The sequence below is a fragment of the Trachemys scripta genome, chromosome 9 (genome assembly GCF_013100865.1).
Source record: "Trachemys scripta elegans isolate TJP31775 chromosome 9, CAS_Tse_1.0, whole genome shotgun sequence".
NCBI lineage: Eukaryota > Metazoa > Chordata > Testudines > Emydidae > Trachemys > Trachemys scripta.
Window position 1 is genome coordinate 76,078,432 of NC_048306.1, and position 26,233 is coordinate 76,104,664.

Sequence of the window (26,233 nt, forward strand, 5' to 3'; positions counted from 1 at the left end):
GTTGTGGTCTCTAGGTGCTACGAATAATAATATTAAAAAGTCTTGTATTCTCTTTGGTGAGCATTGTTGTGCTGTTGTCTTAGCATTGAATGACCTGCAAGGCATCCTGCATTTCAGAATGTATTGCACCCCTCATGCCAGGAAGCCCTGAAATTCACAGTGTATCAGTGCTCATCCCTAGCCTAAAAAAAAAAAAAATGTCCACCCTCAGTATAGTGTCTGTGGGCTAGCTGATTTGAGCAATTTCATCAGGCTCCTGTGGAAATTTATTGTACTTCTAGTCAGAAAAATGATTGTAAAAATGTAAAGCAAATTTACTTCCTGTAGCTGCTCACCTTACTGAAACAAATAAGACTGTATTTGTGTTATCCCTGCAGAGCCAACACAGCTTTGGGACAAGCAGCTGGATTCTCTCCCTCTCATATGCACTATCAACAGAATATTTTAGTGTGGAGTTGCGATTGCCGAAGTAGCAGCAGTGATGCAAGCAACAGGCAAAATCCAGCTTGATTCTCAGATCCCAGGTGGAGACTGCAGCACTAGGAGGTAGAAAACATATATTTTTATTTGTAAGGTGAACAAACTGGACCTGGAAGTTGTTGAGAAAGAACAATACAAAAAACTCGTGTCATTTTCACGGGGTCACTTATCAGAACATAACCCCTGGCTGGCCATAAGCACAAGCAAAGTACAGAAGCTGCTTGGAGTCCCATTCTTTGTTAGACTTTCACTCTATGCATCCGAAGAAGTGAGGTTTTTACTCAAGAAAGCTTATGCCCAAATAAATCTGTTAGTCTTTAAGGTGCCACCAGACTCGTTGTTGTTTTTGTAGATACAGATTAACACAGCTACCCCCTGATTCTTTGTGGGAGTCTTGCACCCCACACAAACCCTGCAATTCAGGCCACAAAACTCTTCCTAGCAGTGGGAAGGGAAGAGGAAGCAATGCCACATTCACCACCACCCCCCTTCAGCAAAGCAGGCGGCAACCCAGATACCCCAGCAATGAACGCGGCTAGCACCAGGTGAATCCCCAACGAGGCTGTGAGGGCAGCTTTCCGGCAGCACAAAGCACCTGGGAAAGGAATGGAGGATCTGGCTTTTAGCACACGGCACCTAGAGACCACGGTGCTGGGTGCGTGCAAAGCAGATACAGGGAAGGGAAGGGAAAGGCTGTTCTCGGGCAGCCCTGGCACGGGGGATACCCCTCTCCGCTCCTCGCCCGTGCTGGGCGCCCCAAGACCGGCGAGTCGAGCCTCCCCACGCCGGCGCTAGCGAGAGGCTGCGTACGTGCCTCACGTGGCTCCGCCCGCCCAGATATAAAGGGTGGCTCCGGCAGCGGCTCGCGACTAGCCGGCGGCCGCAGCATCTGTGCCGGGCGGAGGGGCAGCAGTACGGGCACCGGCACCATGGCTGGTAAGTGCGCCCTGTCCTGTCCTGTCCTGCCCGAGCCGGGCCCGCCCGCCCGCCCGCGGGGGCTGAGCGGCGCAGCCCCTTGCCCGGCTGGCCGATGGAGCTGCGGGAGGGTTACCGGGGGCGGCTCCTGCGGCCGGGGCTGCGCCGAGCCCCCTGCCCGGGCTGGCGCTACCCCCGGCTCGGGCCGGCTCGCGGGAAGGCTGCCCCTCCCCCAGAGCGGGCGCTGCCGCCGGAGGCTCCCGGAGCAGGAAGGAAGCGGAGCTCGGCCTAGCGGGGAACCCGGCGCTCGCTCGCTTATGGCGGCTCCTATTTTTAGGCTAGCTGTGCTGCCTGCCTGCCCCCGTGCTCCCCCGGCCAATGGGCGCCGCTCCTCCCCGGCGGGGCAAGCCGCGCCCCCGCGAAATGCCCCCACTACTGTCTCCCCCGCCCGGCTCCTGCGGGAGAGGCCCCTGCAGCACCACTGCCCCGTCACCCAGGGCCACCCCCGGGAGGAGGTCTAGGAGCTGGGGCGAGCGTTACCCCCGTGTGCACACAACTAGGTTCAGCTTCTCAGCCACGTAACTTGCAGAACAGATGGGCCTGGCCCCTGAACTTCGGGGAAAGGTCAGGGCTGGACCTGACGCCTCTGCCTTGAAGTGGAATCCAGGGGGTGCATCGCCAGGAAGTGAAAGTCCTGTTCGGCTTCTTGCTCGGGGCTTGTCAAACCGCTCAAGCTTAAATTAAAAACTAGACCACTCGAAATCTAGTTGCCCTAAAACGACTTAAGAGAAGTGTAGCTAACAAAAAATGGAGATACTTTTAAATGGGTCTGAAGATGTTCGTTTGACTCTGCCTTTCAAATGCTGAAGGGATGCTGTCTGCTCAAAACCTCTATTAATCTTTCCTAATAACACTTGTCATCACAAAAATTTTCTTAAAACTTGCCACGAGTAGATGATCTTCTGTCATCTCTGGTGGCCCAGGCCAAGAAAAGTGGAATGAGGAAGTCAGTTTTGCTTTCAGATTATTAGTACTGCTATGTCTGGGTTTAACACACTGCTTGGTAATTATTTAAACACCTTTCCTTGTATTTTTTTTCCAAAAGCTCATACAGATGCCCCATTGATCTTACATAGATTCTAATGAAACTTGTATTTACAGAATTTAAACTTGCTACTGTCTGAAACTCAGAGAGGTGGAGTCTGAACCCCCCCCCCCCCAAAAAAAAAAAACAACTAACTAGAATGGAAACACAGGGCAAGCATAGACTTGTAAATATAGTGACCTCAGGAATATGTGAAGGAGGACTGTTCCACAGAAGGTGTTCGACCAGTCACAATTGCTTAGCAGCAGGTCAGTCCTACATAGCTCTACGCTGGCTAAGACAGCCTTTTGGAGGGAGACAAAAGAGGCTTTATGTTCAGGCAAGTAAAACAGGTGCCCCATGGCTATAGATTTGCACGTGTCCACAGTACCTCTCTGACACATTAGTGTGAAGGGTACTCCCCTGTTCAGCTGCTGTAGCCTATAAATAGAACAGAAAGTGGGGGTGGTAGAAATAATAGCTAGGGGATGGAGTTGATGGAAGGATGTTACTAAAAAGTCAATTGACAACGTAGTCTGTTGACAGCAAAGTTTGGAGCAACTTCATTGTTTCTGATAACTGTTGTGTGTTCAAATTTAAAAGAAGTGGCCTGAATCTTCCACACCAATACAAAGCATAATAACCAGCCTAGGCTTGGTGCTCCATAGGGAGGGTACATTCTATGTTAACACTAACATGTCCTGTTTCATACTGCATAGACTTGAACTATGTCAAATGACCCTCCTCTGAAGGGGTTGCCACACCATGCTTCCATTAAGCAAAAGTAAATAAAGCCTTGCTGTCCTAAGGGAGCAAAACTAGCAAGTAACTCAAAAGGGATTGGCCTTATTTCTAGCTTTCCCTGTTGCTCATCCTCAAACTTAATTTAATGTTTCAGTCGGACCATAAACCCTTATATATGTTACATTGGCCACTTTAAGAATTTCCTGTATTGCTCAGTGGTGTTGGGTTAGTAAATCCAGCAGTGTGGTACTTGAATATGCAGTTTCAAAAAGGCAGGCAGACCCCCTGATGCCATACAAAGGTCTTAACAAGTAAACAATGAGGGTGTTAGATCACTGGAAGAGCCTTGTAGCCTAGAAAACATCTGGACAAAGACTTCAGTTTGAATGATGGCACAAGTGATGCAGTCACTAGTTTGTAAAACTATTATTGTCTGTACAATCCCTGTTTTTAAATGCAATACATTAATGGCTCACTGAGTCAGACCTAGTGAATTCTTAGCTTTTCAAGACAGAACTCTTCATTCAGTGGGAAAGTGAGAAAAGTAACTTGCAAATCCAGGGACAAGAACACAAGTGTTTGCTACTAGAGGAATGTTTACACTGCTTAATACACTAACAACTTGCTTGTCTGATACAGTTAATGCAAGCAGTTTATATAACTTCTGTATTCATACTGGCTTCTTGGGGGCAGAATGGAAAAATAGTTTTTCAGAATTTTTCCAGATAATTACATCTACAGTCTGCATGACTTCTAGAGCTGTAGTTCAGCATTAGTGCTACTAGTTTCTGAAGTTCTTAACAGACTGGGAATTGTTCTATCTATACAGTCCCTAGACCATGGGTCAGCAACCTTTCAGAAGTGGTGTGCCGAGTCTTCATGTATTCACTCTAATTTAAGGTTTCACGTACCAGTAATACATTTTAATGTTTTTAGAAGGTCTCTTTCTAAGTCTATAATATAAAACTAAACTATTGTTGTATGTAAAGTAAATAAGGTTTTTAAAATGTTTAAGAAGCTTCATTTAAAATTAAATTAAAATGCAGAGCCCCCGGATCGGTGGCCAGGACCCGGGCTGCGTGAGTGCCACTGAAAATCAGCTCGCGTGCCCCCTTCAGCACACGTGCCATAGGTTACCTACCCCTGCCCTAGATGCACCAAGCAACATGAACTACTACAAATCACTACTTCTCAGTGAATTTAAGTAGGAAACTTACCCCTTCGATGCATGACTCTGTAGAAACTCTTCTGAAGTCTAAAACTTGGCTAGGTTGGAAACATTTATAAATACTGTAATCTAGATGACCCAAGATTAATTTAATTTTGTTGCCATTCTAGTCAAAGGTTCTCAGATTGGTCTACAGAACTTGTTGGCCACAATGCTGCTGGCTATGTAGGTTCCAGGTACTAAACTGCCTTAAAGTACATCAGACTCTTACAATTGCTTACAATTTGCCATATAGGCAACTGCTGCTATAGTTGAAAAAAAAATTAACATGTATGCCTTAAAGAGGACCCTTTAACATCTCACTTGTAATATCAAAGATGTGGTCCATCCTCTGAGATTAAGAATACCAGTTTCTTCATCTACAGCAACTTGGTTACACTAGTCAAGATTGACTCCACATAAAATTTTAATGCAAAAATATAAATAAAGTTGCAATATTAGAAGCTAAATATGAACTTTATCTCATTTCAGCTGCAAGGGCTGGGTTTTATTGCAATAAGAATCTTAACTTGCTCCATAACTAATGTGGCCAATTTACTATAATTTTCCACTAAAATTTTAATGAGTGGTGGTGGTTGCAGCAAAGAAGTGGGGGGAAGACTCCCCAGTTGCCATTTTGAGGCTAAGACATAGCTGCAGACCTCAGGTTCTAATCCAACCATTCTTGCATAAGAACTATCATAGCAATATGCACTACACACTCAGACAACTCTTTGGATGGCTCCATAAATCTGCAGTTTGCATTGTGGACCGCAGAAAGTAAATGATACCTGCCACTGGGTTGCTCCACGTGGCACTCCAAAAGCGTGGCCTCTTCTGTGAAGAACTAACTCCTGCAAGACTGTAGCCCTTTGACAGCGTTAGTCTACCTCAGCTTGTCACACCTTAGAGGTTTGTTGTGTCAAAGCTGTTGCCCTGGCAAACTTCTTAAATGATCACTATTTCTTTTATTCTATATTTATGTAAAATGTGCAGCCACCTGAGGTGCTCAGAAGTCTCTGGTTACTAAAAAGACACGAAGAACAGCTCTGTGAATGCTTGTCCCTCACCAACATAAGTTGGTTCAATAAAAGATATTACTTCACCCACTTTGTTGCTCTAAAAATACCTGCAGTCACATTTCTGTATCATTCAAAATATGAACATTGATAAAAATCTAGCTAAATCTCCTCAAAGCAAAATAAAAATTCTGAAACTTGTTTCAGTAAACACAGTTCTCAGCACAGCTACTCATCTTCCTTGGAAGCAACCAGGGTGGACTTGAAATTGGTGGTTTAAACTGATTTAAATCATTTAAATTAGCAAACAGAAAATATTGATTTACATCAATGATTTAAATCATGCTTTGCATTGTTTTTTTCTTTAGTAAAATAAAAATTGATTCTCACTGATTAGTTGCAAACAAACATTTTAATGGCTACCAAATAGAGCCTTACACTAACCTTGTTGTTTCTCTTTGCTAACCAGAAAAGGCCACACCATACATTTACATATTTAAGTAATTCTGTATCTTAAAGTACACTTGTTCAGATTAATTCCAACATTTTATATTATGTTGGAAAATGGTGAATGATTTACCAAATTACTAACCTTTTACTTTTGATTTGTCAAGTTCTTGAATAGGAACTCAAATTCAGTTACAATGCACAAAAACAGCACTTTATTTTTTATTAAATAAAACTACATTAAATATGCTGCACACACTTTTTTTCTAATCAAAACTTATCAAATGTTTAGTAAAATAAATCAGCTAGATTTAAATACAAAGTAAGTATTATCTATAGTTATTGAATTGAACAGATTGTTTATGGTCAGTGTCCTTCAAGACTTTAGAACTAGTAGATATATTCTTCTCACCTATTCTTATTAATAGACTGGAAGAGGAAAACAAGATTTCCTGCTTTTTCCATTATCAGCTGGTTTCTTAACTCTGAACTGAAATGAAACTAGGAAACTATTCTCTCCTCACCTTCAGAAGAGACTACCACTGTCAAAAGCTGGTTTGGCATGTCATACCCTGGTCACATGTGCTTGTTTTTAGGCAGTGATTTTCACCAGTTTAATGCATTTTTTTTCTTTAAAACTTGGCAGCAAATATATACTAATTAAGATTTTTTATTTAATTTTAATTATTTTAGGCCTTTATTAGGTTGTCATTATTTCAAATTTAATTTTAAATAGGTTTATTTCTAAAACTTTAATGTTGATTTAAAATCTGACTTCTACAAAAGTTGTTTCCAAGGTGGACGAATAAATCTGTGAGCATGCTTCTTTGCAAAGCATCTTAATCTTCAAAGGATAGGTCAACTGCACAAACGTGACTAAATTGCAAAAATTGTTTGGTCAATAGTGATTCTATGGTAGGATTGGTAGAGATAGCTTGGCAACTAAAATATGCATTAGCTAAACGTCACTTTAAACTAACTTCTTGTTGCTGAGTCACCTGACTTGATCAGGGATAAATGGGAGGGGTATGTTAGTGTATCTAAGATTGTTGGGGCACCAGAGGAATGGATGGATGGTTTTACTGTAGTTTTAAAATAATCCAGATATTGTTTGTGGTAGAAAACAATGTGAAATATAACTCTGTAAGTAACTCCTACAAGCTTAAATGTTGCCACCATTCAAGTTGTAATTCACTCCTTTTCATATTACTAGATAGAAGATAAGACACTTCCCATTAAAAGTTTGCATTCTCATTGTAGTTTTGCAAGTCTTGCTAAACAAATAAACTGCAAGGTCCGATAAAATTTCAGAATACTGTTACTCCATATGTAGATCTCAGATGTTACAGCAGAAGTGAAATATCAAATGTACTAACACAACTCCCTGAATATTCAATTTTAAACACCTTACTGAGAGACTGGCTCTAGAACTAAAGTAGTACTATCTGGCAGACAGATACTCACTGCAGGTTGGCCAGTACAAAAACACCTTACATTTGCAACTGATGTTTACTTACCCAGTTGCAGTTCATGGTGTGGATTTTGAGTTCCTTCTAGATGAGGAACTTGCATCCAGGTCCTAGCTGAGTTGAATCCAAAGCGAAAACTAGAATGAAGTTTCTACTTGGTAAAAACTAGAGGATTGGATGTGGCAGTTGGATTTCTCTCCACACAATATGGAATGCGCATCCTTCTACATTTAGACCATGTCTGTCAATGCACTGGCTGATCTAATCAAGGCATGTTGCTTTAGCATACCTCAACTGTGCCAACCTCTTCCATAAATGTTGTGCATGCCTACTAATGTACAAGGGATCTTAAACACAGTGAGTGGTTTATTTACTCTTTTGAGGCTCCTCAACATAACTCTCTGCCTAGCACCTTCTGGCGTGAAATACAATGGTAGAACTGAATAATTTTAGCAAGCATACTTTGATTTAAAACTAAATGTGAATACTAACACAACTTCTCTTCCTTTTCAAGATCAGTCTTTTGTGACTCTAGCTACGAATGACTCTTATGTTAAAGGAGCACTGGTCTTGGGTTCATCTCTGCAACACCAGAGAACAGTAAAGAAACTAACTGTGCTCATAACGCCTCAGGTCTCTGCTCCCATGAGGTATGTCACTTCATGAGTATTTTCACCTAGTTGTTCATTGAATGCTCCTGTTACAATAATTTTTAACCCCCAAATGAAAGCTCTCTGTCGTGACCTTCTAAAGCTAGTCAGAATATTACAGAACGCTAAAGGCAGTAGATGCCAATTAGTATTCCGTGAACTTCTATACACTTGCTGCTTCCAGCAGTAAACTATCCAATCAGAGCATACTGGTTGACAAGTCATACACTGAAGAGACTGACAAATAGCTAAATTGAATCCACTAGCCAACGAGAGACAGGATGGTCTTGTGGTTAAGGCACTGGTCTGGGTTTCAGATGAAAGTTCAATGTCTGGATCTACCACAGACTTTCTGGGCAAGTCGTATAATCTTTCTCTGCCTCCCTTCATCAGTAAAATAGAGAACGCTTCCTCTCCTACCCCTTGTCTGTGTTGTATTTTAAGGCTATGTCTATGCTACCACTTACGTTGGTATAACTTATGTTGCTCAGGGGTGTGAATAAACCATCCCCGAGTGACATAAGATACACCGACATAAACGCTGGCATGAACAGCACAATGTCCACAAGAAAGTTTCTCCTACCAACACAGCTAACGCCACTCATTGGGGGTAGATTAATTATGTTGACGGGAGAGTGCTCTCCCATTGGCGTTACTGTAAGATCTCTAGTATAGACATAGCCTTAGACTACAGGTTCTTCAAGGTAGGGTCTCTTTTGCTGCCAGCACAATGGCACAGTAGTTTAGGGCACTAGCCTGAGACTCAGATCAAGGCTGAGTACCCTGCTCTTCTACAAGGCTTCCTGTGACCTTGTTCAAGTCTTAATCTCTCTGCCTTTGTTCCCCATCTGTAAAATGGGGGAAGACTAGTCCTTCTCTAACTCAGATATTTTGAGGATAAATGCATCAAAAGCCGAGGCACCTGGATAATCTAGTAACGGAGGCCATATAAGTAAATTAGATAGAACTTCAAATTTGAAACAACTCATCCCCCCCCTGCGAACGTTAATACTTACCTTTCATATTAAATTCTTCATGAAGGCAGGAAATAAGCAAGTTGGTTATAGCTCATCCTTTGAGCTGCTCAGTCTTATCTGTCATTGAATATATTAATGTAACAAGCCTTTGCTACAACAAAAGCTAAACTTCAGCATGGAACAGAGCTTAGAAGTCTTTGACTAGGTGAGAGTTTAACTTCAGGCCATAACTTCCCTTTGAACTTGGGAGTGGGAAGTAACTAGCTGGACTAGTTACATGACCCTTGTTATCTAATCCACAGGAAGCTGTCTTGGCCAAATACTGCTTGCTATAATGACAGGTGATTCCAGGTTTATCTCTACTATCTAACACAAAATGGGCTACTTAATCAGTCTCAAGGCTCTCAACTCTGCCTCACTTATACAACAGCATTCTATTCAGGTGAATCATCTTCCTGTCTACCAGGCTAACAGTTTCCTCCTGAAGAGGTGGGCATGAAAATACAAACTCCAACATTACAATTAAAACAAATCTATTTGGACAGCCAGTGGAATGTGGCATGAATAGAACTTGCAGATTTTATTATTGATCTGCAATATTCATGTATATTTTAGAAGTAATTTTTTTAACTTCCCCTGGGACTAGAAGAATATTGAATATCACTTAAAGTACAACCGTTGACAATCTAGAGGGTAAAGTTGTAGTTCAAGACCATTCAGCTTATACAAATTTACAGTTTAACTCCCTGATAGCAGCTCAAAATACTCAAGACACTTATGGGTTGGCTAGCCCAACCTGCACTACTGGTATTAAACGTAAAATGTCAAGAAATCTGAAACCATAAGCATTAGTCCCGCAAAGTAGTCTGTAGAAATCAAGATACTCCTACGGATACTGATGTTTAATTTTAGTGGGTAGATTAAATGATGATAAAAACTGGACTTGCATAACTGCCAAGAGCTTTAAGAACTCATAATCTATCTTATTTCAGTTTAGCTCTTCAGAATTAATATGATGCTTTTAACTTACAGTGGACACAACATTGCTCCAAGAGACCATTTCCAAGTAAAAGGAAGTAAACTAAACTACCTAGATGTCTACTGCACTCACTGCCACATGAAGAGCCATGGCTAAGTAAACACTCTCTTGATGAGCTAGATAAACTAGCAGCGGTTGGGTCTGTTCCTTGTGGCTTTAAAGGTCAACAAGAACTGTTCAGGATTCAGCTGCTGTCCAAAGTCCTGCACAGACCAGTCTAATAGCTTCTTGTTTCTTAGCTATAAGCTTAAAATAGTCTGTCACCTCACCAAGAGGCAGTGTTCTCAGGTCTGGCTGAGCCTCCCACACAGTTTGTCTCAAACTACAAGACCTGATCTGCCTGACTTGCGTATATACACAGGGCTTCAGTTCTCATTGCTAGTACTCCAGCACCAGTCAGGAGCACTAACTGGTAACTAAGGTATTTCTATGCTAGAAACTTGACAAGACTCTTGTGCACCTGTCTAAATAAAAGACAGTCTAGGCTTCAAATCCTTATTGTGCACTAAGAGTCTAGGCAACACAAAACTATCTTGGGGTTGGGGATATTGGAAAGACCTAACTTGCAAAAAATAAATCAACAATTACTACTTTCCACAGGAAGGTGCTAGAAAAAGTCTTCGATGAAATCTTATTGGTAGATGTCTTGGACAGTGGAGATTCAGCCCATCTAGCACTAATGAAAAGACCTGAGCTGGGTGTCACACTAACAAAACTCCACTGCTGGGAACTGACTCAGTATTCAAAATGTGTGTTCATGGATGCAGACACAATGGTAAGTTATATATTTGCTATTCAGAATACAGTTCCTTCTAGTGGCTTGCAATAGAAACCTCTTCTTATTGGGGACCTGTAACTTGGTATGCAGGGAAGTGCTCTTAAGCCTACAAAACAACTTGTAATTGGCAGTAATAAGGGAATATATCCATGTCAAAGCTGTCCTCCATAAAATGAGACCTTTGATATGAACACTTACCTTCATATCTTGGGGTGGATAGCAAAATCAACAAAACATAATGCTATGAAGCGTTAGCCTAGAAAACAGAAAGCAATTTTTTCCCCCCCTACAACTAGGTTTTATCAAATATTGATGAGCTTTTTGAGAAAGAAGAGCTATCTGCAGCACCAGATCCAGGCTGGCCTGACTGTTTTAATTCTGGAGTTTTTGTTTATCGACCTTCCATTGAAACATACAATCATCTGTTACAACTTGCCACAGAGAAAGGCAGCTTTGATGGTATGTATTGACTCCAACTCCAATATTTGAGGTTTGGATTGTTTAAAATGCTGAGGGGGGGAGGAATGTCTCAGATGGGCATGCCTTAGGGGACACCACTTACATTAGAATTCTAAAATTCCAGCACCTCATTGGAAAGAGTACTCATGTTTACAGGAAACTCATATGCATGGACTCCTATAAATTGAGTCTGACTTCATTATAGTCAGAAATCTAACATCAAACATTAATAAGCTTATCTTGTATTAAAGGCCTAGATGGACTTCAGAGGGACCTTAATGAGTCTTAAGTGGGAAAGGTAGGCCAACCTAAACAGCCATTTCTAAAACTTTCTCTGTAGCTCTCAACTAGAAGAATGAAGATTCTTTAGATTATAAACCAGTATCCTGCATTTTAGATACAAACTAGTCACTAATGGATTTGATTGTGTTGGTCACTTACTGATTAAATCAGTGAAAATAAGCTCCCATCAACTCAACTTTTCACAAAAATTATTTGTGGATATCCTTAGAGATAAAGTGAACATGATGTTTCCAAAGTTGGACTGCTCTAATTGGCTTTTTGAAATGATTTGTTCTAAAACGTATTCTTCTACTCTCATCAGCTAGTCAAATAGCTAAGTAAAATTAGAGATGTTTTTATTAATCAATAGCAGCATTTCCTCAAAAAGAAAAGGTGTGGGGGGTGGGAGATTTGTCTCTATGGGGCAACAGTGGTATTACTCAGAGGCAATGCATGTGGGGGAAGCATGTAGGATCATGTGCTTCCCCTTCTCCCCCCCCCCCCTTTGCTGGTTGGTTTGTACTGAGCATGCTTGGTAACTGCTGAGGTCAGCTGCCCTCATTCTGGCAAGCATGGGTCATCTCTGGTGTTACTAACCAGTTTTAACAACCTTGTTCATGCTGATTGAGTAGCAAACTGTCTTGCAGGCTTCTTACCTCCAAAGAGAGTTCAGACCTAATAGTCCCAAGAGTAAATTTCCTGGCCCATGCAGTTCCTTGCTTTTTTTGTATTCATTCTGGCAAGTACTGCTAATGGGCCCCTTAATCTAGAATGGTGGCCAAATGAGATTCTACAAGTGGCCTATTGACTGTAGATGACCTCTGTGTTAACTTCCTTTGGAGTACCATTTTCAAGTAAGTTGGTAGTACAGTTGCATTTGCTGCCTCACTGAATAATTGGACATGCCGAAAAAGGGCTTCTGGTTCAGTCCAGCAATCCCATACAGTTGCTACATGTGGACCAGCAAACTAAACTGGACTATCACCTTGAGGGTTACGAGGTAAGACTTAATGGTGAAGAAACTCTGCCCTTACTCAGGTTTTAGCCCTCAAAAGCAATAAAAAGCAGGAAATTAGCCTTTGAATTAGTCAGTGGTAATCTCTATTAGAATTCTAGTAACAAGAAACTTTACAGACTGAAGATGTATTAATCACAGCCAGTGCTAACAAGTATAGAACTTAGTTGCAAGATACACAAGTACAAAATTATCAACCATACAAGAATACACTGAAGTTAAACTAATCAGCTACTAGAAAATGCTTTTTGTATTTCTGTAGTACTGAAGCTTTGACTCTCAAGTGGCTGCATTAAGTTCAAGTTCATGAAGAAAACAGTGTATCAAAAAGGATAACTTCAAGGCCGTGAGTTGAATAACCCCATGTTGTCACCTGGCTCTACTCTAGGTCCTGCTGCACTTCATGTTTTTACATATGCCATAGGCATTTTGTTTGACATGGTTATAAAATGTCAGTCAAGCAATATGCCTGTGGCATATGTAAAAGCATGAGTAAACAGGCTTTTGATCTAATTTAGTATCAAGAAATATCTCTTAAATCTAGTTGGGACAAATTCCTGACAACTGGTCTCCCACTAACTTGGTAGTCCCTTTTAAAACCTTAGAGGAGCTGTGGTTCACTTGAAGCCCAAGACTCTTCCTGAGAATAGCTATCCTAAAATACTATTTCAAATGAGGTTAGCTTGACAAACTGGTGTCAGACAGGAAGTTTGACGTCAATCTCTATCATGCAAAATCCCCACTGTAGCCATAAAGAGCTTGATAAAGCAATTAGTGTAGCACATAATAAATTTAACAGAATAAATCATGGTTGTGCTTCTTTGGGGTCAGACAATAACTTCATCTGATGGTATTGACAATGATACTCTGGCCAAGGATCTAAAAGTGCTGCTAACCAGCATGCCTGTCTCAAATTATTTCAGTGAGCGCTAAACTCAAGCATTCTTTCAACATGCAGCTAGTCCCATGTTTATAAAGAAATGGTTCTCAACCCGCGGCCCATGGGCCACTTGCAGCTGAATTAGCACACAGCTGCAGCCTATGTGACATCCTAAGGGCCATACAGGTAGTATTTATGTTGTGTGGATGCGGCCCACATAACACAGACTAGAGAGCTGCATATGGGGCCCTCAATGGTAAAGAAGTTGAGAACCACTGTTATAAAGCAAAACCTACATTATTGCTATGATAGGGACTCTAATGTGGTGTTCAAAAATCACACTCCTAAACATGGTACAATGACATACTAACAATTCATTTCCCATCTTAAACTTTGTGCATAAGCATTATTAGATCAATAGGTTTTGATGTAATTGTATAATGTATATAAAAAGCTGCTTTTTTGCAGACCTAGTTATAAGAATTGAATCTAGTAACAAAAAAGAAGCAAGCTTAAGGCTGACCTATAAGGGTAGTGGAAGAGCACTGTTAATGTTTTAACTCTATTCATACTGTTTCCACCACTTGGGTCTTTTATACTCCCAGGCCAGTCACTCTCTAAAACAGGAGCACTTTATTAAATTTGTCATAATCCAAAAAAAGCTTGCCCACTGCTGAAGTCTTACAGTAGCATACCATTCTGCTGTGATCATATCTGCTCACCAGAGCTATCTTCAGCAGAACACCAATCCTTAAGGGATAGGGTACAAGAAAATATAGCTCAGGCATTCCACCCTAGTAAACAAGATTCACACTACAATACTCATTTTAACTCCGTGCCACTTTCTACAGTAAGGAAACAATTGCCAGTGGCCATAAGACTTACTGAATATTTTAATACAGCACACAGTGGTCACAACTCTTGGATACTAATTCTTTCTTAGGTCCCCAAGAAGTTTGTGAAAATATCTTCCAATATAATACTGCTTGCCTCAAATATTGGTATACATGACTACAAAGTAGTCAAAATGTCTATTTTATAAGACAGACTAAAAATGTCCACTAGTTTTCCATTTCTGGGAAATGATAAATTGATCTTATCTGTGAACTCAGCTGCCCTAAAGGTTTAGGATAACATGATGCCGTAATCTTGGTCCACGCTACTGTATTTAATAGGGAGGGAGAAGGGAAACTCAACTTCGTAACTGGAATGTCCGATGCTTGCCTTAGACAAGACTTCAGTGTTTCTAGCAAACTTCTAAAAACCTGGGGCTTTATGAATTTAAAAGCAAGACTAGCTAGAATAAAAAGTCTACCTATCTTATAGTTTAGCGGAGTGCAAGGGAAACTGGTTCTACTAGATTTTCTTCTAGCATGGGATCCAAGCTGGTATTCTAGCAGTTAATAGTTTCAGATCTAAAACAACGTGTAGATGTAAAATGCTAAAGTATTGATTATACCTGCAACTGTAGTAGCATATTGCACAATTATTATACAACACTAACTTGAACTGGCATTCCACTTTGGTGGGTTCGGCGGGGCTCTTGGTTTCAGTAAGACTAGGTCACTGAAACAGTCATAATATAAGGAGCGAAGAATATGCAGTGGAGAGGAAGTATTGGATGATGGTATTTGGGAGGAATTTAGTAATCTGTACTATGCAGGAGGACTAGTTATATGATGCAAAACTTACAGCTGTTGAGAGGAAGTCTACATGCAAATCTATTCCAAACAATCACTCAGGATAGTAGAATCACTTAGTCTAAACTTACAGACCAACACAAAACATGGGAGGTCTGGCTCCTCTACCTCAAACTTGTTGTTGTAACAGAACTGTACTAAGATGTGTTCAGCTGGTAAAACACCATAGGAATATGCATCTCAAACATTAGATGCAGAGACACTTTCTAATATGGTAGAAGTCTTACAAAATAAAAGCATGCAAGTTCCCAATATATAGTAATAGTTGCATATCTCTTGACTTGGAAGAGCTTTCCTAATAACATCGGATGACACACTCACTTAGTTTCTGTGCTCTCTCAAATTTACCCCACGTCTGGGGTCCTACCAAATTCATACCCATGAAAAACGCGTCACGGACCATGAAATTTGTTCTCCCTCTGAAATCCCTATAGTATAGCGTAAAGCCCACAAAAGGCCAGATTTCACAGAGGAGACCAGTGTTTCTCAAATTGGGGGTCCTGAGTCTCTGACCCAAAAGGGAGTTGTGGGGAGAGTTGCAAGGTTATTTTAGGGGGGGGCTGCAGTATTGCCACTCTTACTTCTGCACTGCCTTCAGAGCAGGCAGCCAGAGAGTGGCAGCTGTTGGCCGGGCACCCAGTTCTGAAGGCAGCGCCCCATCATCATCAGCGCAGAATGTTGGCAGTACTATACCATGCCACCCTTACTTCTGAACTGCTGCCTTCAGAGCTGGGAGGCTGGAGAGTGGCAGCTTCTGACTGAGGGCCCAGCTCTGCAGGCAGCAGCGCAGAAGTAAGGGTGGCAATACCATACCATGCCATTTTGCTTCTACTGGTGGCGGCAGTTCTGCCTTCAGAGTTGGGCTTCCGGCCAGCAACCACTGTTCTCCAGCTGCCCAGTTCTGAAGGCAGTGCTACCACCACCAGCAGCACAGAAGTAAGAGTAGCAGTACCACTCCCCCGCCTCCCCCTCCCCCACACACAATAACCTTGGGATCCCCCCACAATTCCTTTTTGGGTCAGGACTCCTACAATTACAACACTGAAATTTCAGATTTCAATAGCTGAAATAATGAAATTTACTATTTTTAAAATCCTATGACCATGAAATTGACCAAAATAGACTGAATTTGGTAGGGCCTTACACATGTCACTTCTAACTTACTGCTGTATCAATTGACTGCTTGGCAAAAAGCTAATAGTAAAACACTGCCATGATTTCTTCAGAATTGTTTTATCTTACCTTTTGGCTCTGCTAGTAGTGATTTCATTCTGACAAGTGATAATCTGGTTTCTTATACACCTTTTTTGCCCTGGCTGGCTGGCATAAATATAGTGGAATTGTTAGTCATACTAACAATGGGGGGAGAGTAGTAATACAATAATTTTAATCCTACCTTAATCCAAAAACATATATCAGGAATCTCACTTGTGTGTCAAAGCTGTCTACTCTTTATCAACATTATAAGATCAAATTCAGAATAGCATTATCATGTCCTAAAACAGAAAGAGTTAGAGGGGAGCTTGCGTAGTTCTTGGTCTGGAAAAGTGCTGAGGCTGTTTCTGTAAGTAAAGAACAAATGTCAAGGTGAACAACACAAGCAAAGTCTGACTAATCCACGTTCTCTTCAAATTCCTACATTCTGTTCAGCATTCCAAGTCTCTTAGGAAAACACAGGTCATAATGGCTCTGCATCCAGGCATTCACTGACTTCTGCTGTTGTAAACTAGCCTACATTCAACATGGGGGTCTGAACACCTATTGCATGCATCAACTGAAACATAAAACTTCTAGTTTCACATAAGCTTATGAAGCTAACTAGGAGCTTTAATATAGTTGACTTCTAGTGTGACATCTCTCAGAAAATGTAATTAAGGCCTACATTGCTTCTAGCAAACCATCAGTCCTTGATCGAAAAAAAGCAGTTTCATTATGTACAGGACTGCTGAGCCACATGTGGGCTTCTAATAATCAACCGGGGGTCAGAATTATCTTGGATACATGTGTAAATCTGGAGTGACAGATCATAATCTAGTCTACTGTATTTGCCTCACTGCAACTGGAATAACAAGTCTGACACTTCCAATGTTTACTACTCCAGTTTAACTCAACTTCCAGTTGTGAATGGAAACTGAGTTGCATCATGCAAGACCAAATGCATGTTCACATGTAAATTATACCAGTAGGGATTCTAAGCCTTTGGCTGTCCTCTGGGAGGTAAAATAGCCTAAAGTATGACTTAAGTTTACAAATCTATAGCTGCCTCTGGCAAGAGGAAGAGGGCTAATGTGCCCTCCCAATGGTGAAAATGTTATAGTTTAAGAAAACTAATTTCTATAAATAGAATGCTACTGTATTGCTGATTCCTACTGGGTGTGCTAGCTCACATGACTAAACTGAGTCTTGAATCCGTGATTTAGTGAAGAAACTTAAAACAGGAATACTGATTGTGTTCATGCAGCCTGTTAACTCTCCATCTTTCCCTTTCAGGTGGGGACCAGGGGCTATTAAACACCTTCTTCAGCAGCTGGGCAACAACAGATATCAACAAACATTTGCCATTTATTTATAACTTAAGCAGCATTTCTCTATACTCCTACCTCCCAGCATTTAAAGCGTAAGTTCAACATTTTCTTGTAGAAAAATTTATGAATAATCTAGTGTAGCCATTATACAGGCCAAATTTACTAGAGCTTTTGTGAAGCAGACCCATCTCTTACTAGATGATGAAAAGGCTGTATAAAATCAGTTCTTTGACTCAATTTCAGTGTGGAGATCCAAGGTTAGGCCAAATGAACGGTATGTGATAGCTAGTGCAATCTCTTAATTTCACTTTGAACCATGTAATGGTTTAATTTAGATAAAAAACTAATTAAAATGGAAGTATTCTTTACATGTCTGTGGCCTAAACTACCTCTGTCAGTGGCAGCAGCTTATTCTTTGAATTAATTTACCTAGCATAGGTGCATTTGCCAAGGACCTGTTCTGTTGCAAGAGTACAACTCAACACACTTGTAATCACAGGTATACTACTGTGACCAAAGAGGCATTATCTGCACTGCTGTTGTCCTTGCTAAAGAGTTTGGTTGAGTGAGGTTTAGCCCAAGACAATGTGGGCTGAGTATGTTGACAACATCTATATAGATTATAATTTCTCTCCTTTTTTGGCCTGTTACTAAAACAAATCATGATACAAGCGTAGTTATTGGGTTGCCCCTTTTGGGGGCTGTCATCGGTGGCATAAATATTTGACTCAAAACAAAAATGCTGCAGGGACAGTCATGTCCTGCAAATAAGCAGACCTGGGTGTCAAACATGAGGTTTTTCCTCTGTTGCTTACACTCCACCTCACAGCAATCTTCCTAAACCTGCAATAGCCAGCTTCTAGGGCAGCAAATAACAAAGCTTGTTTTTGTCCTTCTGAGCACAAATGCAAGTCCCTGCCATTTCAGGTAACGTTTTTCCCATGTAATGGTACTTTGTGTTACCAGCCTAATTCTGATCTAAACTCTAGGATTGTTACAGCATAAAGTGTGTAAAACTATTCAAATATGGGTGCAATTTACGATCTTTTTATTACAACTGGACCATGTAAACTTGCTTCAAAAGCAAGTGAGGAGCAATTGCATGAAAACGCCAAGTGATCTTTAGATGACATCATGTTGCTAGAGATTAATGCAGCAGCTAACATAAGCAGTATTGTTGCTGGCTCAAGTTCAAACCATGTCTTGTGATCTGAACATCTGAAATATTGTCAGGTTAAAATTAGAACGCTTATTTTAAGAAGAAATACATGCAAGCCAGAGTGAATACTCACTATTGAGTAGTCAGAATAAACAGCATTCAGTAAGCTGAAAGCTATTGTGATGTACACAATAGTCTCCTCAGCTACTCCCTTGCTGAAATTAGTCATGTCACAAAAAAACTTTATAATTGACCTTGATTTTGCCATGAGAGGTCAGCTGGAGCTGCCTGGCCCAGGCAAAAACTTCCTTCAAACGGAACGGAGTTAGATGCACATAATGAGCTGTTAAAGCTAGTGGTTTCTGGATTTTGCAAGTAACAGGTGGGCTGTCAGAGTAGGCATTCTAAATGAACATATTTTTGATGTAGATGCCCACATCCACTAGACACAGTTCAATAGTTGTCATGAACCAAACTTTAAACCTACTCTGACATCAATATCTAATCCTTCAGAGTCTCTGTACCATGAGGCTAAGATTCACATCTGCATAGAAAGTCTTACATGCTGGGTACCCCTGCTTTTGGGGAGGAAGGGGGAGAAGGAATACAACTAGTGATTGCAATCTGTTTGAACATACTTAAGTTAGAAAATAACTTTCATCCTGACTGACTCCAAAATGAGTGGCAGCAGAGAACAATCCAGGAATGCATGGAATGTGCTAGTGTAACTATTGTAGAAGACCAGTTTCCTTTACAAGTCTAATCTTAGGGTACATCTACACTACAGCGGGGAGTCGATTTAAGATGCGCAAATTCAGCTACGTGAATAGCGTAGCTGAATTCAACGTATCGCAGCCGACTTACCCCGTTGTGAGGACGGCGGCAAAATCGACTTCTGCGGCTTTCTGTCGGCGGCGCTTACTACCACCTCCGCTGGTGGAGTAAGAGCGCCGATTTGGGGATCGATTGTCGCGTCCCGTTGGGACGCGATAAATCAATCCCCGAGAGGTCGATTTCTACCCGCCGATTCAGGCGGGTAGTATAGACCTAGCCTTATTCACACAACAGGAAGGATCAGCCTAAACCAGTGTTTCTCAAATGCGGCCACCGTAGGTACATGCAGCCACAGCCTCCTGGGCAGTGATGGAGGGGGCAAAGCAATGTTAAACAAATATCAATTTTCACAGAAACAGACTTGCTAGCTAGTCTTTTAAAAAATAAATAAATAAATAAATAAAAAACACCAAAAAAGCAAAAGAAATAACAAAAGACAAGAACGCGCAAAGCACATTATTTGTTTCTATTCTCTTTAGGTCCGATGTAGCGCTGTAGTGTAGACTTACCCTGAAACAGATCCAATTGAGGGAAGACTGACCCTCAAGAGGACAAAATGGAGTTGTCTTAATTCCATTAAAATGGTCTTGACTAGCTTAAAAACTAAACTTGGCCATTTATTCTGATCCCTTAACCACTCAGGCACTGCACTTAAAGCTTGAAAATGAAGTTCTTCAAAGCAATCTCTTGTATATTCCTTGTATTTAACAGTGAATTTGACCTAAACTCTGGCAGCAAGATTCCTCCTGCTGATCATACAATAGCTTCACATCACTTTCAAACATTTATGTTGACACATGAAAACATACAATTTAATAAAATTTAGTTTTTAAACTACCACAAAACACTAAACTTTTAATATGCTGCATATCTTCTCAATGGAGCTAGGTTTACCCCAAGAGCTGAGGAAACTGGGAGTATTCCCCAGCTGCTGAGGAGAGAGCCAGGGCATCCGAGAAGGTAACCTGGGCTTGTTGAATGATCTGATTTCTGCTGACATGATCAGAAGTGAAATGGGGAATATGGATATCAAAAACCACTGATTTAAAGTTTTCACTAAAATGAAAATGAGGCAGTTCACCATTGGGAAGATTTCTGCCTGCAGACTTGAGAAGACAGCGTACTGCTTGACTAGGTTCCTGATAGAAAGCTTCCTCTGCAACCAGAAGGGCTAGAAACTCTAAGGGCTTGTCTACACTGGCACTTTACAGCGCTGCAACTTTCTCACTCGGGTGTTTAAAAACACCCCCCTGAGAGCAGCAAGTTTCAGTGCTGTGAAGCGTCGGTGTAAACAGTGCCCCAGCGCTGGGAGCTACGCCCCTCATGGAGGCGGGTGTTTTTTAGACTACACAAGCCACGTTCAAGCGCTGCTGCAGCAGCGCTGTAGCATTGCCAGTGTAGACTAGCCCTAACTCCTACTCGGAGTGGAGGCAAAGTCTATAGCAATGTAACACCAAGAGTTCACTGGGGTGGGCTCTCTGATCCTACTAGACTACTACTAGCAAGGTAAAGGGACTTTAAAAAGTACCCTCACTATAGCTGCATGATGATTTATGTAACCCTTCCATAAAAACTAAGTGTAATCAGACATTCTTGATCTACCTGGAGAGCCAAGATTTTAAGGGTTCTGAACAGCCATGGATTTGAAGAAAAATTTGTCAAGGCAGCAGTGGGGGGGGGGGGGAAGAATCATTAAAACCCCTCCATGCAGTCTCACCATGGCAGGTGAGACAGACTGTATCCTTCAAGGATGCCTGAACTATCCGCTGCAGTGGCAGAAGCTTTCTGAAGCTGGATATTCTGACCAACTCAAACCTCCCCTTCTGTAGGGCTGAAGACTAAAAAACCAGTGATCTTATCACTGATGGCTGATTAGCTAAGTGTATGGTGTCTAGCTATTTGGATCACTGAATCTGTAGTGGAAACTCTCACTCTTAAAACTTGTTCTGATTGCAACTGCTGCTTGAGACTGTTCGATCCTGAGCTCTCCTGGACACCAAACTACCAAGAGACTGGCTGCTGTAAGTACTGAAATGGCCCAAACCACTAGGTTTTGGCTATTTTCAATCTCAATAATCTATTTGAGGTAGAAGTCTATCTGCATTCTCCTCTTGCATAGTGATGCTTTCAGTGCCAGTAGGCAGTTGCAATTTCTTAGCATTCCATCTCCTAAAGAAAAAGCTATCATGTATGTACTTTTCCTGGACATCTGGTATCTAATTCAAATTCCTTTGTTTGGCAGGTTTGGTTCAAATGCTAAAGTGGTGCATTTCCTAGGAAGAATGAAACCATGGAATTACACATATGACTCTAAAACCAAAAGCATAAAAGGTGACACAAGTGATCCCACAATGGTTCACCCAGAATTCCTCAACATGTGGTGGCATACCTTCATCACCAACATCTTACCCCTACTAGAACAACATGGTATTGTTAAAGACGCCACTACAGGTGTAAAGGCGGTATGTCATCATCTTGTATCTTAGATACCTGCATTGAAACATTCTAAATGCGGATGTTCTGTACTTCCCCCATCCCAGACTTCAAATTACTGAAGGCTTCAGGGAGAATCCATTGACTTGAAGCATAGCTTTTTTTCAACTCCTTGTTTAAGACTTGAAATAAAGTAGAACAGAGGAAATAACTGGGTTGGTCTGGTCACTGGTGTAACTGTTTACTCACCTCCCTTTCTAAATAACTACACCTCTACCCTAATATAACGCGACCCGATATAAACACGAATTTGGATATAACGCGGTAAAGCAGCACTCCAGGGGGGGCAGGGCTGCGCGCTCCAGCGGATCAAAGCAAGTTCGCTATAACGTGGTTTCACCTATAACGCGGTAAGATTTTTTTGGCTCCCGAGAACAGCGTTATATCGGGGTAGAGGTGTACTGTGAACTGCAAAAGTGGCTATTAACAATGGTGTAGAAATCAAACGGGGGTAAATTTTTTCCCCCCCAACTACATACAGAGCCCTGATTCTCACTGACTTCAAGCGAACAGACTTGGTCTTCTAGCTCAAGCAGTAAAGGCTCATTGTTTTGGGGGTCAGTCTCCACAGATGATACCCAAACAAAAATGTTGTATGACAAAACAAGGAGTCAGGATCCTGAAGTCCTTAAGTAATTTGTAGCAACCTAACATTTGTACTAACTAATAGGAATTATCTGGCTGTTAACCAGCTTAAAGCTCACCAGATTAAATTCGAATAGTTCTACAACAGGTGTTCCCAAATATGCTGAACTAAATGTCTCTAACTTTCCAAAGTCCACACATCCCAAGTTGGAAAGTACTTGAACCTGTGAGACTAAACTTTGTCTCCATTTACTTCTCGTACCGAAGTTCTGCTAACACTGCAGAAATATTAACCCCCTTATCTTTTTTTAAAAGGATTTTTGTCTGGTAACAAAATACTGAATTTTTACTGAATATCAAGATTTACTCCAGATATTCCGGAAATGATTCCATTCTGTGGAAAAGGCCATACAGAAATAGCTTGTAACCCACCCTTTACTGGCCAGAGTGAACCCCCATTTTATGCTTCCTAAAGACTGATGAAGAGCAAAATGTTGATGCTGAATGGCCTAAAATTAAAACTAGGATTGAGCAGAGACCTCCTGTGTTAGAGGTTCCCCCTTATCACAAAACTGAATTCTGAACATTAGGTGAGAACAAGCAATCTCATACAGTGGTTAAGATCTCTCCCTGGATGACAGTGTGTGCAATGATGGTCACCACTACAGTGATGTGAGATATATGGGTGTGATCAGCCTTGCAGTTCAGAAGCTACTCTGTAGAAGTAACATAACTGCACTAATATTCATGCATCTCAGACTGAGGCTGCAGATGGTTATAAGCATGACTAAAAGAGAACTTGGCATACTAGGAGTGCTCCTGCGACACTCCACAGGCTGGTATTGACAGTCTCTATAGGAGGGAGGGGAGAAAAGATAGTCTAGGAAGATTGCATCTGTAGAGCAAGTGGAAAGTATAGGTTAAGGCAACGTTCTATCTTTATTTTAATCTTTTACACATTGAGTTTAATAGCATGTATGGAATGCAGCTTTGCAGTAACTTTATACTAAATTTAGTATAACCGAAAATAAAGTAGTTTTAAGTTCTCAACCTTTCTAAGCCCAAAGTTACTGATCTGTTTTAGAGCTATGCTTTCTCTTGTCCATCTTACACCTTTCTAATGAACTATTTGCAGCTATCGGGCTTGGTCTATTCTCTGGCTTTCTCTTGTGGCTTCTGTAGAGAGGTATGAAGAACTTAAACCGATATTGACCAGTACCTTCCTGTGCGCTCTCCATTGACTTCTCAATTTGTTCATTTTTCTTTTTGGCTAGGAAAGTTGTATAAACCCTGCATTTTTTTTTTTCCCCCCGAACAGTGCTTGCTGCTTTGCATGAGAACATCTCATTGGTTCTCCCACCCTCAGCCCTCTATTGCTTGCTTAGAAATAGGACCTATAACTCTTATATAGTCTACTTACTATGCTCTCCTTTCAGGACGAGGTTACAGAGGCAGTGTCCCACATGTCACTTTCAGCAGCAGCACTAACTTCGCCATCATCTCCCCCACCAGCTGAATCTTCAGAAGAACGGAAGGAGAGGTGGGAGCAAGGCCAGGCTGACTACATGGGAGCAGACTCCTTTGACAATATCAAGAAAAAACTTGACACTTACCTCCAATAGAAGCACTTCTATTGCCGATATTCATAGAGATACAAGAACTTCTTCCCGAGCTATCGCAGCTAGGAAAGTGTTGAATGTGGTCAGTTAAGCTTGCCTAGTAGCTTGATAAAACTCATCAGGCTGAAGATCTTTGCAGTACTACAGGTGAGAACTGAGCAAAAGCTATAAAGTAGAAATCCTCGTGCCGGCTGTACCTGCACAATCCTGAAGTCTTCCCTTTTAAGTAAAACTGCTGGATATGTCTATTTAAAAATAAAAACAAAAAACTGGGGAACAGGGCACTAAACTGGCTTGACACTTATTCCTTTAAACCTGTAGGGCTGTGCTTTACCTCTTAAAAGATGAATGGCGTTACTCCTCTTGCTTGCTATCTTATATAGGAGATCATATATTTTTGAGATTGTTTAGAAGTTGAAGTGGTTGTAACACTGCCTTACTGTAAATGTTAGTACTAAACTGTTAGCATACATGCAAACTTAATACAACTTCTAACAGCAAAGGCACTGCTTTATGGTATTAGTCTCACACTGAAGATCTTGACCAGGTTTTTATGTACAGTACATACAGCATGGTAGAATGTCTTTGTTTAGTTCTGTATACTATGGGACTATAAAACTGAGTTTTACCTGTAATATTGCACTCATTGCAAAATAAAAACTCGTGATGCATTTCTGGCTTCCCTAACTCAATCTTGAGCCATTCCAAGTAAAATATTGGAGAAATCTGCAGAGGTCTCAAAGTCCTGACTGTTAGAGATGGGAGACCACTGCAGTAATTTAAAAAAAAAAAAAACTAAGATTAGTGATACTCCTATTCCAAACCTTAAATTCACAAGCTATTCTATGAGCCTACAACTTAATGGACATCTTTATTTTGGGGACATTGTACGGGTGTTCCAAAAAAAGGGACTCAAATAGTCAGCTGCCTGGGGCAAGCTCCCTAGTTTCCAGGTAGCACATAACTATCTGGTGTAGTTGCCACTGGATGGATAGATAGTGATGAGTAGCAGTATAAAACACTCACGTTTCTGCGGGTCAGACTAGGAGCAGAGGAGTCCTGTAGGGAGTACCTTTTGACACAAACTAGTCAGCTAAGCAGGCCTGAGATCCAGAGGATATCATCCCTCAAATGTCAACCAAAAGTGCTTCAGGGAGATCGAGCATACAGGAGGTCTGCCTGCTGGAGGGCAGTGTAGTGGGCAGATCAGCAATCTAGCATACAACAGCGGGAGAGACTAGACAGGTTTACTCCCCAGCTTTCAAAAAAAAAAAATATATATATATATATATGATCTGTAACCCTACAGCGACCTTAAAGGGTGCTCAAAGGAACACTTTCAGTAGAAGCTGTCATCTCTGCCTTGAGCAAACCCGTGACTTTAAAGTCCAATACACCAAGTTCCAGCATAGCACCCTTGTATATAAATGTATTCCTGATGGGGAAGAAGGGTTACATAAGAATCATGCATGGAGTAAGACAAGGTACTGTGGCTTACCTACTCCATTATTAGTTGCTGGCCTGAATAGCAAGGCAACAAGAGGTGAGGCAGTACAAGGCAGGAGCACAGGCACTGCAATAAAGCCTAATATAGCTCCAGGTACATGCCAGCTTCATGAAGTGTGTAGCAGGAGTGGGGTGGTCAGGAGAAGCTACATCTGTGATAAAAGAATCTCACTCATTCTGAAGGTTCAAGGGTTTAACCATTACTCCCACAACTTTCTATTGCCTACCCTTCAGCTAGTCCATATCAGCCTGTATCTTTGGATGAAGCCAATGGCATTAACTTGCAGTCACCAATTCATCCTACTATGCTAGTGCCTGATCACTGCTCTAATATTGCCTGTGCATGTATTTAAAGGGGCCTGTCATC

At 41.3% G+C, this 26,233-nt stretch overlaps 1 protein-coding gene across 2 annotated transcripts; it reads left to right on the plus strand.

Moving 5' to 3' along the window:
* Positions 1 to 1,307: 1,307 nt before the first annotated feature.
* Positions 1,308 to 25,031, plus strand: GYG1 (glycogenin 1). 2 transcript variants are annotated; one of them, XM_034781206.1, is made up of 7 exons: positions 1,308 to 1,416; positions 7,880 to 8,015; positions 10,632 to 10,806; positions 11,106 to 11,268; positions 17,636 to 17,762; positions 21,906 to 22,125; positions 24,178 to 25,031. In XM_034781206.1, exons 1-7 carry the CDS (start codon positions 1,410 to 1,412, stop codon positions 24,361 to 24,363), a joined length of 1,014 nt encoding a protein of 337 aa, XP_034637097.1. In that variant the 5' UTR covers positions 1,308 to 1,409; the 3' UTR covers positions 24,364 to 25,031. The 2 variants fall into 2 exon arrangements, with proteins under 2 accessions (XP_034637097.1, XP_034637096.1); XM_034781205.1 differs by lacking the exon at positions 1,308 to 1,416 and adding an exon at positions 5,439 to 5,504.
* Positions 25,032 to 26,233: the final 1,202 nt, after the last annotated feature.

Excerpts from the sequence above, each read along its gene's own strand:
- GYG1 (XM_034781205.1), top strand. Across the intron at positions 10,807-11,105 it reads TCATGGATGCAGACACAATG|GTTTTATCAAATATTGATGA; the intron begins GTAAGTTATATA and ends CCCTACAACTAG. Across the intron at positions 11,269-17,635 it reads AGAGAAAGGCAGCTTTGATG|GTGGGGACCAGGGGCTATTA; the intron begins GTATGTATTGAC and ends TTTCCCTTTCAG.